At 43.6% G+C, this 12,282-nt stretch overlaps 1 protein-coding gene across 1 annotated transcript in view; it reads left to right on the plus strand.

The window, feature by feature from the left end:
• The first annotated feature begins 5,684 nt into the window (after positions 1 to 5,684).
• MBOAT2 (membrane bound O-acyltransferase domain containing 2) overlaps positions 5,685 to 12,282 on the plus strand; it is an 84,124-nt gene continuing 77,526 nt past the window's right edge. Inside the window, exon 1 of the mRNA XM_044418425.1 lies at positions 5,685 to 5,806. Within this exon, the coding sequence (XP_044274360.1) occupies positions 5,735 to 5,806 (72 nt within the window). The 5' untranslated portion in view covers positions 5,685 to 5,734. The remainder of the gene's footprint in view (positions 5,807 to 12,282) is intronic.

Below are 12,282 nucleotides of genomic sequence, written 5' to 3' on the forward strand. Positions count from 1 at the left end.
TGTCTAGTCTGATTCAGCAAGGTGCACAACCGAAGCATCCGGCAGACCTGGGCCCTCTTCTGCTTCTTCATTGCTTGGAGAGGATGTACAGCTTCAGCCTGACATTCCTAACACTTGAGTCATGAGGGGGCACTGGCAGACCTCTTCATTGATAGGACTTCCTATTTGCATTGCGGGATACCCATTACGCACTCTCTAGGAGCCACCAAACGATGGATGGACATGTGGTTATAGCAACAACACATCCATTGCAACCTGCCCGGACAAGGCAGTCTGCTTTCAGATGCCAGGGGCATCCATGGACCATCCCACACTTCACATTCACGTAGGGCTGCTGTGAGAGGAAGAGGAAATGTCTTGCATGCACTGGCTCGCTTAATGTGGACAGATCCCTACTGTACATACACTTGCACCAGGGATCTGTCCATCCAGTACAAGGTGGTTGACTTTCCATTGTGTGTAGCTTAGTGAGAAGCGTCAATTCAAAACATTTTGCTTTCTGAAACAGAACACTGACTCGCCCCACCCACCCATGCTCACACTAATTAAGGCCAATAATTTTAAAAGACTGCAGGTCAGACATCAGCCCCTGCCCTCAGTAGTCCTCCTAAAGGCCACCACTTGAAGCAATCTTTACTACCTGCTGTATGGTAAGGCTGGCTCTCTTAGCTTTGGGCCCAGTGTAGATATTCCCTTCAACTCCAGTGTAAAAACTATCCCTTTCAACTCTTGGAGAAGGCCAAAAATGTGCAGTAGTAGTAGAAGTGCCATCTTTGCTTCCTGAAAAGTATATTTCCGCAACACCATACTTGTCTTGCTAGGGAAAGTCAAGGAAGACCAAGTAAGAGATGAACTGATTTTGCAGAGGAAGCCACAGTCTTGAATTTAGAACAGCTAAACAGGGCGGTCACGGACATGACATTTTGGAGAGCTTTCTTTCATAGGGTCGCCATTAAGTTGGAGATGACAGCATATAACAACATTGGAAGAAGCCAGTGGAAGTTTTTATTTTCTCTTCTTTAGAAACAAAAAACAAAAAACTAAGCAGTGCCTATTTGCCTGTAGTTTTATAAAAGCCCATCTTATATCCTGTTTGTTTTTAATTATGCCCTTGAGGTAGAACTATTTTCCTGAGGATCTGGATTCTTTAAAATACGTCCTAAATACATAGCATTTGCTGTAGCTGACTTGTAGTAAGTGCGCTTTAAAATGCATTTAGATGTGTATTTAAACAAACGATAGCACCTTAGGGAAGCCAAAACTTTGAATGCATAATCAAACATAGGAAGGCCAAATGTTGAGCAAGCCTTTTCATGTAGTGAATTGAACAAATTATTATATGATGCCTAAACATTCTATCTAGTTCTTATTTTGGCAAATATTTTGAAGTTAAAACACAATTGGGATTGCTGAAAAGCATTGCTGTTTTCTCCCTTAGCTGAAACAAGAGTGCCACTATGAAATCGCTGTGGGCTGATTCAGCATTCTGTGTTTTGATGTTCAGAAAGTGAACATTTGCAAGAGAAACCAAAGAAAATGCATACTGCTAGCTGCATGTGATTATTATCCTAATGCTGGTGTGTGGGCATACTGCTAAGTGTGGAAGCAATCATGTACCACGCCACTTGGAACATCTTTCAGGAAATACTTTGTGGAAGACACTGAAATAGGCTCTGAATCATTAAAATTTATAGCTGCTCTTTCTTCCACATTGAAGTGTACAATGAAGGCAGCAGATTTGTGTTTTCATAAGAAACATGCCAGTTGTGTGTCACATGTGCATGAATAAACATCTCTACAAGTGTATCAATTTACACCCAAACTAGTTCAACCTTTGCAGGCATGTGAGACCAAAACCCTTAAATTTTTGGAATATATCAACCTTTTGGGTGGTTCAAAGCTATTAAGAAAAAAGAAGCTTCTTATGATTAAATGATGTTCCTGTTGTTATTGCTTTGGGCCTCAGAAAAGCTATTTCGAATCCAACTATTTGTGTCCAACCAAACAGATACACTGGAAACCAAACAGAAGACAAAATGAAAGCTTGACATGGGAAGGAAGGCATGTCATCTGGGCAAGGAGTCAGGATACAGTTCAAGTCTATGCAGATGTAGAGCCCAACCAGACATTAGCAGAAGTTGTGCATGTTATTATTCAAGCACACTTTTTAAACAGGAAAAGCCACTTGAAATGAAGCAATCAAATCTGGAAAAATGGAGAAGGGATAGTAAGTATAACTCAGGAATACGATTGAACTGTTTGGTAGGATGTGTCCTACTAGTTTTTGAATTACAGAGATTGAAGAATTTTGTTCTTGAACAGAACTATATGATTATTCTTCGTATCTTTCTCTGAATAATGTCTTTTTTCTGTGTCTTGTTCTATTTTTCTTCCTTTTGTGCTTCTTCTAATAATGCTGGATTTCCATGGTAAGCAGGTACAACTTCAAATTACACATACTTCATCTTGACCAGCACAGTGTACACCTTCCTTCTTAGGAGAGCTTTTCATTGCTAATGACTTAACTGGGTTTTATTGCTTCCCTCCTCCCCTTGCTTCAGCTTCTCTCTCTAGGTGTGTGGCTTTTTTCTTTTAAAAGCACAATACTATGAATGTCTTACTCAGAAGTCTTGCTGGGTTGATCGGAGACTTACTTCCAGGTAAATGCATAGAAGATTGCAGAGTAAGAGTTTGGATTGTATTTCTGTTTCAGAGTTTTGATTGTAGTACTATAGGTACATTTTTAATTTCTGTACTGTATTTTATTTGTGCCTTTGTTTGCAACCTTGAACTTTTTGGAAAGGTGAGATCCAGGGATGCCTGGATACCTTATGCCTGAGCCTGTAGGCATCAGATCTGTTCTAAAAGGCTTCAACAGGTCTTTTTCTCAGCCTTTTCATGTTTTCAAGAGTTCAACCCTACATGCTGCAACTCCTTTCCCACCACCTCCACCTCAATCAATTAAACTTAGAAAATCTGTTTCCAATTTGTTTGAGATATTCTAGGACAGGATGCACATTAATGTAAGAATTTATTTGATTTGGAATGACTTGGATGAAAATTGCCTTAAACAGTCATATTTAAATAATTTATTGTAATCCTTTTAAAATTTGCAGATATAAAGGAATGCATGCAGACTTTATGTACATTTGTGTCCTGTGGGCCTGGGCCCCAAATCTTCTAAATGCCTAACAACAAATAAAATACACAAATCAGTTGTTTCCATCATTTGTATGCACTGCATACCATCTGAAAGCCTCCATCCACTGATGGGCACAAGCCCTGTAGGATAATGGTGACAGCATGTGCTACTTTTCTCCAGGGTGACAACACTTCTCATTGTCACTCCTCCATCACCTCTGAGTCCCTCTCTGGAGCCAGTTCTGGCATCAAAGTACATGCTGCCAGCATTTCTTTCCTGCACTTCCTTGATACCATCATCCTTAACCTCAAGAACTTCCTTCTGTCCAAGGACCAGCTCCCTGGGAGAAAGCATTATGTAGCTGAGGCAAACAGTTGACGGGGCACAGTGGGGGAGAAGAGGACCTAGCCACAGGGTTTGGATGTGGATGGTTACCCATGGTTGTGCATCACAGAAGGCCACACAAGAAGGCACACACTTTTCTGGAGGCTGCAGCAAGAACAAACAGGATGACTGAAGTGCAATTCCAGAAGAAGAGTGTAAATGCACATGGGAAGGGGAACAGTGGAGGCCTCAGCAGCGAGGCATGGCAGAATGTGATGCTGTTTCTCACCTCTTGGGAGCTGGGAGCTCTGCCCTGTTTCTATTTTGTAGCAGCGAGGTATATATCTGCAGAAACTGCGTTCATCCGCTGGTGGAAGAGATGGGAAAGATAGAGTAGAAAGAGAGTTGCTGGCTGCAAGGCAGACCACTTCAGTATTTCCCTCTGTTAGCATCTTATCCATCTCTTTCAAGGCCAGGTCTTGACCTCTGGAAGACAAGGCCATTTCGGCAAGTAATCCTGGCATTATCTCTCCTCTCCCTTTCTCTGCTTTACCTGGGTAGGGAATTCTGGGCAGACAATCCCAGTCCCAGTTGCAGGTATCCAGAGCTGATGCCTGCAATCCTAGGTAGGTCGATTAACAAAGGGAGATTTTAACATAGTTCATGGGACTCTCATTTCTGCGGTGAGGAGGGATTTTTGTGCCAAGATCCCCGAGTACAGGGTGCTCTCCTGCATGTTGCAAAGTGTCCTTTTCCATAGTTCTATGGAAAATGTGTTAGTTCTGTGTCCTGGACGTGAGGCCAGGTATAGGCAGTGGTGTGCTGTGAATGCTGACTTGCAGTACTTTGTGAGCTCAGTTATTCCAGGGAGGGAATGGCAGGAGTTGCTGCTGGAGCTGTACCTATTCTGACTCAGTGGAAGGAATCCAGTGCCCTTATGGTTTTGGTTGGGATGTCTCTGTGGTAGAGTGATCTTGGTTAAGTTTACACTGTAAACCAATTCCTTGGGAATAAGATCTTTTGAACCCAATGGGACAAACTTCTGTGTATGCATAGGTTTGTGTTGCCTGAATTCTGCCTTAGAAGTGATGGCACTGTTCAAATGGTTAAGAGACCTCTCTCTCTGAAGTTGGAACAGACAGCTTATGTTGTGAAGGAAATCATACTCTGACTAGTAGTCACAGATCAAAGGCAGGTGTGCCCCACTCCACTTTGCCCTCAGAGAATAAAAAAGCAAATGCCCTTTGCTTGCTTATTTGGGAGTAAGTCACACTGAATTCTCCGGATATTTCTTCCAAAAAGACATGCAAAAAATCTGGCAGCACGTTTCCCTTCGATCCTGAGACCTTTTAACTGCACTCTGGGGCTGTTTCATTACACTCACCAATGTTTGTTTTGCTAAACATGCGACCCGACCCGAGTAAAAAGTTATGTTGACTCCGAGAATGTTTTCCCATCCATTGGCCAGGCAAGCCGGTGCTGATTTGAGGAGCGTGCAGAACATCTGGAGGGCACCAGGTTGGAGAAGGCTGCTATAAAGCACTCGCTGCCTCTTTCCTTCCTCGCTTCCCGCTGTGCAAAGTGGTCCGCCCGCTTCAAGGGGCTCCGTCTCTATTGTCCCCGTATTCCCAGAAAGGGCACAGTGGTCCAGCCGCACTCGCCGTCCATTGTTCCGCCCCCCGTAGCCGAGCGCGGGCAGCCTTCCCACTCGCAGCCGGGATCCGCCCATCAGCGCCCTCGCCTCCCGAACGCGCTCGAGGCGGGGACACCATCTCTCCCGGCCGACCGAACTTCGCCCCCTCCCCAGCGCAGCGGCAGCCCCCACGCCCTCGCTGGAGAAGAGGGGCGCCGCCCCCCCTGCCTCGGCCGCGCCGCGATTGGGCCCGGCTCGCTTCGCCTTGTCACTCAACGCCCGAACCGTGTCAGGATTGAACGCCGGCGTTGCTACTTGGCGACCGCCTCGTCCCGCCTCGCTCGGGCCGCGATTGGGCCCTCCTGTCCTTTCGCCCATCACTCAGCCCGGCACTACGCTGGGATTGGGCGGCGCCGCCGTCGCTTTCGCGGGCGAGAGCTGCTGCCCCCTTGTTGTCGCGGAGCCGCGCGGGGCCGAGGCTGCTCCGCGCTGCCTGCGCCGCCGCCGCCGCCGCTGCCGATGTGCTGAGGAAAGAAGGGAGGGGAGCGGTGGCTGGTGCTTCTCCACTTTCCTCTCGCCCCCTCCCCGCCGCTCTTGGGCCGGCCCCAGAGTTGGGAGGAAGCGCCGTCTTCGCCATGGCCACCAGCACCACCGGCTCCACGCTGCTGCAGCCTCTCAGCAACGCCGTTCGGCTACCCGTAGACCAGGTGAGACGGCCCGGCGCCCGGCGGCGGCAGGAGCGGCATTGGCAGAAGCGGCAAATAGCAGCCGCCCTTCGGAGGAGAGCGAATGCATTTTTTCAGAAAGGATACGGTCCCCATCTTATTCCCCCATCCCCCTCCTCTTTCACTGAGCATTCCTCCCTTCCTCCTTCCCTTCCACCTTTTCACAACCCCACCCCACTTTGCACGCTCGAAAGTAACAGATTTATGAAAAAGCCATGCACACACACGCACACGGAGCGTGTGCATCGCTCTCTCTTTCTCTCTGTGCAGTGTTATGTACAAAAGATCTGGAAGGGTGTGTGCGTGTGTTGAAGGGAAGGTTATGGATTTGCACACCCACCCTTTTGTATGTGCCATCATAGTCTTAGGGTGTGTATGCGTGGTTGCTTGCCTTTAAGGGGAAAAAACCGCCACCGGGTAGGCGACGGGTTCTGTGGTTATCCTTTTCCGTTTTGTGCAAGTGTGGATTTCACTGCCTTAAGGTGTTATTACGATTTCTGCCGTTTAAAATATTTAAGTTACAGGTGCTATAGGGAAAGCAATAAACATTTTAATTGGTTTGAAGTGTTTCTTCAGTAGTATGATCAGTATCTATACAATATATCATATCCAATATTTCAGAGAGTAATTTTAGTTAAATAGGTACTTTCTGTTCAGTCCTTTAAAAGGGAGACTTAAAATAGGATACTGGGAGCTATGAGTCTTGAGCTATTTTGTTGGCTGTAGGGAAATCCCTGGCTCCCTTAAAACCTATAGTAAAACTCTCACTGACTTCCCTGCGGGCTCAGAATTTCATCTGTTTGGATTTGGCCTTGAGAAAGCTGTAACATTGGAACCCTTCTGTCCCTAACTGTGAGAACAGGGCTTTGTGGGGCTCCGGATGTTGCAAGGCTTGGACAGTTTGCAGTTAATGGGTGGGGGGGGGGTGTTGTGTGAATAGCAAGTATTTATTTTGCTTCTCTGAATACATTCAGTGCATTGTGATATTTACACAGAAGCAATACAGCATCTACTACTGTCTGCACTGTTTTGTGCTGGAAAAGGTGGAAGCAGTGCTAGATGACTGTAAAGTTCATGTACATTGCAAATTATCTATATAGCAGGAAAGTGCATGTTGTCAATGAGAAAACGGAGGCACACAAATCCAATTATTTCCTGGTACATCTGTTTACTTGTTCCCCCTGCTTTCCTACTTCCTTAGATGCAGGTGTATAATTCCCAATCTGTGAGCTGCCAGTGAATACTTGTACTTACATCTACACAAGAGTTTATTCAGGGCAGTATATTTAAATAGGTAATGAGTGGATGACAGCTGTCAAAATCTAATCATTTTTATACTGCTTATGTATACTGCTTATGGTTTTTTTTTGAATGACTTCAGACACACTGCAAGAACGTTGCTTTTGTTCAGGAAAAGTAAGTGGAAAATCACCCCCCCCCCATGGCTAAGTTAACAGGTTCAATGAATGTAGAGTATGCAGCCCTATGCAAGGAGAGCGAGAAAACCGCGAGAAAACCTTCTAAACATGCATAGGGTTGCACCCAAAGAAAACTGTTAGCAAAATAACTGCTGGCATTTACTGAAGAGCAGAAAGACCACATAATAGTTGGGGGAGCATTGAGCAACTTTCTGTAATACCTTCTAGTCATTGCTGGGTAATTTCTCAGCTGGAGTAAAGTTGGTGCATCTGCAAACAAAACTGATGAAGTGAGACTGACTGAATTCTATGCAATTACTACTTCACTGAGAGGTGCTTGGTTGAGTCATGGAGGTTTACATGCCATAGCATTTGAATGCTGATATTGTACTTAATACAACAGTTTTGTTCCATGCATGAATTGGGAATCAAACTTAACGACTTTTCTTGGAATCAAACTTAACAACTTTAAAGGTTCATTTCTTTAATTGGAAAACAATTTTCTACTGAAATTAGTGATCAAAAAGTCCTAACTTCTCTAGGGTGTCTCTTAATTTTCATCCTGAAATCAGACTCAGTGAGTTTAACTTGAGTGCAGAGTTGCTCTCACTCAGTTTAAGCTACTTTGCTTTTATTGTTCATAGCAGTTGTATTTAAGCAATTGAATGTATCTTCTGAGAACTACCTTGTATTTTATGAAGCATACTAGGGCTTCATGCTGCATAGTACTTCATGGACATATTAGTGTTACACCAGTATTTCTTGTAGCAAACACATTATTGTGAATGGAAGAATTCCTGTTCACTGAACATTTAGGGGCATGGCTGTATACTAATGTCTCTATTTACAGTCATCATGCAGTACCCGGAACAGCTAAGATTGCTGCACAGGTGTGTGAAACTGCTCAGTATGTTTTCTGAATGATTCCCACCTATTGGGAATACTAATTTTGCAATCTGTTAATCTGTGTTGCTGAAATATCTTTATACAAAAGTGTAAGGCATTTAAAATGTAGTGGGTTTTCAAGATACTTTATGAACAATTTGTGTCAAGAATTGTTGGCATGATTTCTGTATTTCCGTGGTAAGCATATGTAAGCGTTTTAAGACTATTATTTGGACTAGTAAAGTTGATACTTAACTTCAGTCATGTGAAGCAGAAGACCGCATGAATTGAACATTTTCTAAATTAAAAGGTTTTATTGAGAGTTTTATCAAAAGTTTTATCAGAAAGAAAATCTTTAGGAAAGACTTAAATTCTTGGTTGATTTAGCTGTACCAAAGCACCAACAACAGCCTGAGGCATGGCTATAAGTGGATGTTTATTTGGGCTGGGGTTGGCACCCTTCCATATGCATCCTGAGGAGGCTCTTGGCTGAGACTGGTCACTCCTTCCTTATCCTGCATGTCTTGACATTTTCATGCCCCACTCGGTTCTTGACATATCCCTTCACTCATTTGGTTGCTTGAACCCCCTTCTTTGGCTCTTTTCTAGAGCTGTCTGTGCCATATAGTTCTCCTGTACTTTTGCTTCTCAGTAAGCTTTTGGTTCATGCATGTAACAACACATGCTTTGTGCTCCTGCTCATGATCCTCATGACTTGTGATTTCCTCATCCTGTCTTGCTTGTAGGTCCCTGCTTCTATTGTAGTGATTACTTCTCCATTTTCTTTTGCCCCCTGCTTGTCTTGAGTGGAAGTAGCAGTAGCAAAGGCAGTGGCTGAAAGGCCCTATCATTTTGTTGCAACAGAAGATAATGTATCCTTCCAACTGCTATTTCTTAGCATTCCAGCTTTTGATTGTTGCAAAATAAGGAGGGGTTTATATTACAGTTTCCCATGTGTGGGTTGATTTGAACACTTTTATAATGCAGAAAATGTCCTGCAGTAATGCACAGAGTGTAAGCAGATAATTATGAACACAAATTGGGTGTGGCTGAGAAAAATAAGCGGTGGAGTCTTACATTATGGCTGGTGAGAAATACCCTTTATTTGGTAGTATAACACACACTTCTTGTGCCAGTGATACAAAATGTAGTAACCTTCCCCCTCTATATGGTGAAAAAGAAACTCTGGCACACTTCAGATTAAGGCAGTCTCCCTCCTCCTTCCTGCTCTCTTACAGATTCATTTTCAGGTTAGTGCTAACCATAGCTTGTCACTACTGGGGAACCATTTTTCTTCTCCTTTTAAATAAAAGCTGAAGCCATGATTTGGAGGACAGGTGCTAGCCATAGTTTGCCAATTTGGCTGTCACAGTGCAAACTATACTTAGCACTAAATGACATTCTGAAAATGAATGGGGCGGGGGGAATGAAGTGAGTATGCAGTATTTGGAGTTAGCCAAAGCATCTGAAAGTAAAGTCCTGTATGAAAGGGCAGAGGAAATTTTTGATTCATTGCTGGGTCAAACCATGTTTTGGAGGACCATCTGAGCAGAGCTTCTGTGTAGGTTCACATGAGAGGGAAGGGAAAGTAAGCTACTCTTCCTGCAGCATATGAACTGCCAAATTACCATAGTTACTTTTGTTGTGTACAGCTTGTCATGTTGACCAAACCCAGCAAGAGTGGAGCCTGGGGTGATCTGCAAACCACCCTATGGTCTTAGAACAAGCCACAATAGGTTATTTTACTTCCCCATTTTACTTGTATGAACCTAAGCTCTGCTGTATGTATTGGTCTAAGCAGGGCTGTGGCTGTGGATGGAAGGTTGCAGGGCTCTGTCCCCTCCCCTACTTTTTAGCCTTTGATTCAAAAATAAATTGCTAATTCTTTTGCTTTGGAGCACAAAGAAAAGATGTACAGGAGTCACAGTCCGTGATTTCTTAGAAAGGTGTAAACCTGTTGCTGCATTTCAGCATTTCTGACACTGAGTTGACTGATATACAGTTGACATTTATTTTCAGGGCTATTACAATTAAAAATTAAAATATTTAGGGTTTTGATGCATTATCATGATGCTTCCACAAGTGTATCTTTGCATCTTCCCACTGTTACTTGCTACAGACTTTAGCATATAGCAGGGGTCCTCAGACTATTTCTAAAGGGGGCCAGTTGACAGGTGCCAGCGGTGGGCATGGGCTGCCAAGGCGGTGCTGGGGGGGGGGCGTGGGCCTGTGAGGGGGCAGGGTGTGTGTGCACACAGGTGAGGTGGGGCGCACACTGTGAGGTGCCGGCTTGCTCACGAGGAGATCATTTTCTCCAATCAGTCCAAAATGACCTCTTCGTGAGCAAGCTGCACGAGTGCGCCCTGCGAGTGCAAACCCTGTGGGATGGGTTGGTTAAATGGGCATGGCGGGCCGCATCCGGCCCGTGGGCCTTAGTTTGAGGACCCATGGCATATAGTTGATTGTGATGGTTAGAATCAGCAGAAGCATTGCCTAGAGGGAGTTGGTTAGAAGGTACTCCTCTACTTCTTGAATCCATTTGATGTCATGCACAGAGATGGGCTGAGTTCTGTATTTATATTCCTCTCGAATCATTGCAGAGCTTCTTTCTTAGTCAAAAGGGGGAAAATTGTGCCCTGCCTCACTAAGATACTTTGGGGACAAGAAAATAAAAAACATGACTTCCAGCACCTTTGCTACTGGTTGTCTGGCCATTGTTATGAAGAACAGTGTGCTGCTGGCTGTTTAAAATGCCACTGCTTTAATTTATGTGGAGCTAGATTGTCTGAATTCCTCTTGCCTTAATTTTTATTGGTTAGCATGAACAAGAGGCTTGAGCAGTTCTTGTTTCAAATGAGTTCAAATGACTTTTCATGTGTTGAGAACTTTCTGCCTAGTCTTCAGGGAATGTGAATTTTCATTCCTTGTCATGGCTTTATCCTAGGTAAATATTCCCTGTTTGCTCCAAGGGCCTGTAGGCCCCTTGTTTTGCCCTTGTTCAGTCTGACCTCAGCAACTGCAGAAGACAGAAGTCTTTTCTAGCATTGCTGCTTTTCTGTTGCCATAGAAATGGGCAGCTGTGATAGACAAGAGGTGTTGCATAGCCTCTAGGCTAGTGGAGGGGGAAAGTTGCCTTGGTAGATTCAAGAGGCCAGGACAAAGTAGAGAACAATCTACCTTGTGAGTCTTCTAGCCCATCTTCTGAGCAAAACGTTCTGAATGCAGTGTTTGAAAACATGAGAGAGGTCTGAGTGGTGAGTTTCAGCAGCTGGGAAACTCAGGCATGGGGAAAATCAGGTGTAAAATTAGGTCATTAGGTGGCCTGTTAGATTATGTACATCTAAGAATTAAGCCTTTACTGTTTGTTCAGAAATGGCTAGATACAAAGAACCACTAGCTTCATAAATGGTCTGCCTCCAAGAAGGGGGCAGTTTCACAGTGTTTGACAACATCTAAGGTTGCTATTAACATACATGGAAGTTGTAGACCATATTACAAATGAGCTGTTTTTACAGATTTATTTACTCATTACATATCAATGCTACCTAATAACAGAAGCTTTTCTGGTCGATTCAGAAAAATTAAAATCAAGAAATATAACATGATAAAACTGAACAGTTTAAAATTATAGTATTAAAAGACTAGAAAAACTAGAAAATGCAGACTAGCAGCACTGCAAAGATTTAGAGCACAATAACAGATTGAAAACAAGAGAAATGAAAATCCCTGGGGGTAAAAGGTATTTACCTTATCCTGTTGAAAAGACCACACTGCAGTTGGAGTTCCATAACAGGAAAAAGTTGTCCTCTTAATGTTGCATTGAGTGTATTTGCATTTGCTGATGATTTAGGTCGGCAGGGAAAAATCTCACTACTTTATAATCTACATAAAAATTTTTATGGCTGTGACCACCTAGTATCGTATCTTATTATCATTAAAACATGAGAAAGGGAGAAGACAAATGTAGTGGAAGGAAGAGGTCCTAGCCATGATAATTTTCCTCTACAATTGTCGCTTATACTGTTACTTGTTTCTAGTAGCACAATCCCTAATTAATAAATTTAATAGTATTTCATTTCTTTACCATCCAATAGGGTTATATACCTATAACAATATATATCTGTTGTTAAAATAATTAGAATTGTTAACAATACA

Source organism: Varanus komodoensis, unplaced genomic scaffold (genome assembly GCF_004798865.1).
Source record: "Varanus komodoensis strain SLA01 unplaced genomic scaffold, ASM479886v1 scaffold10, whole genome shotgun sequence".
In the NCBI taxonomy this organism is placed as follows: Eukaryota; Metazoa; Chordata; class Lepidosauria; order Squamata; family Varanidae; genus Varanus; species Varanus komodoensis.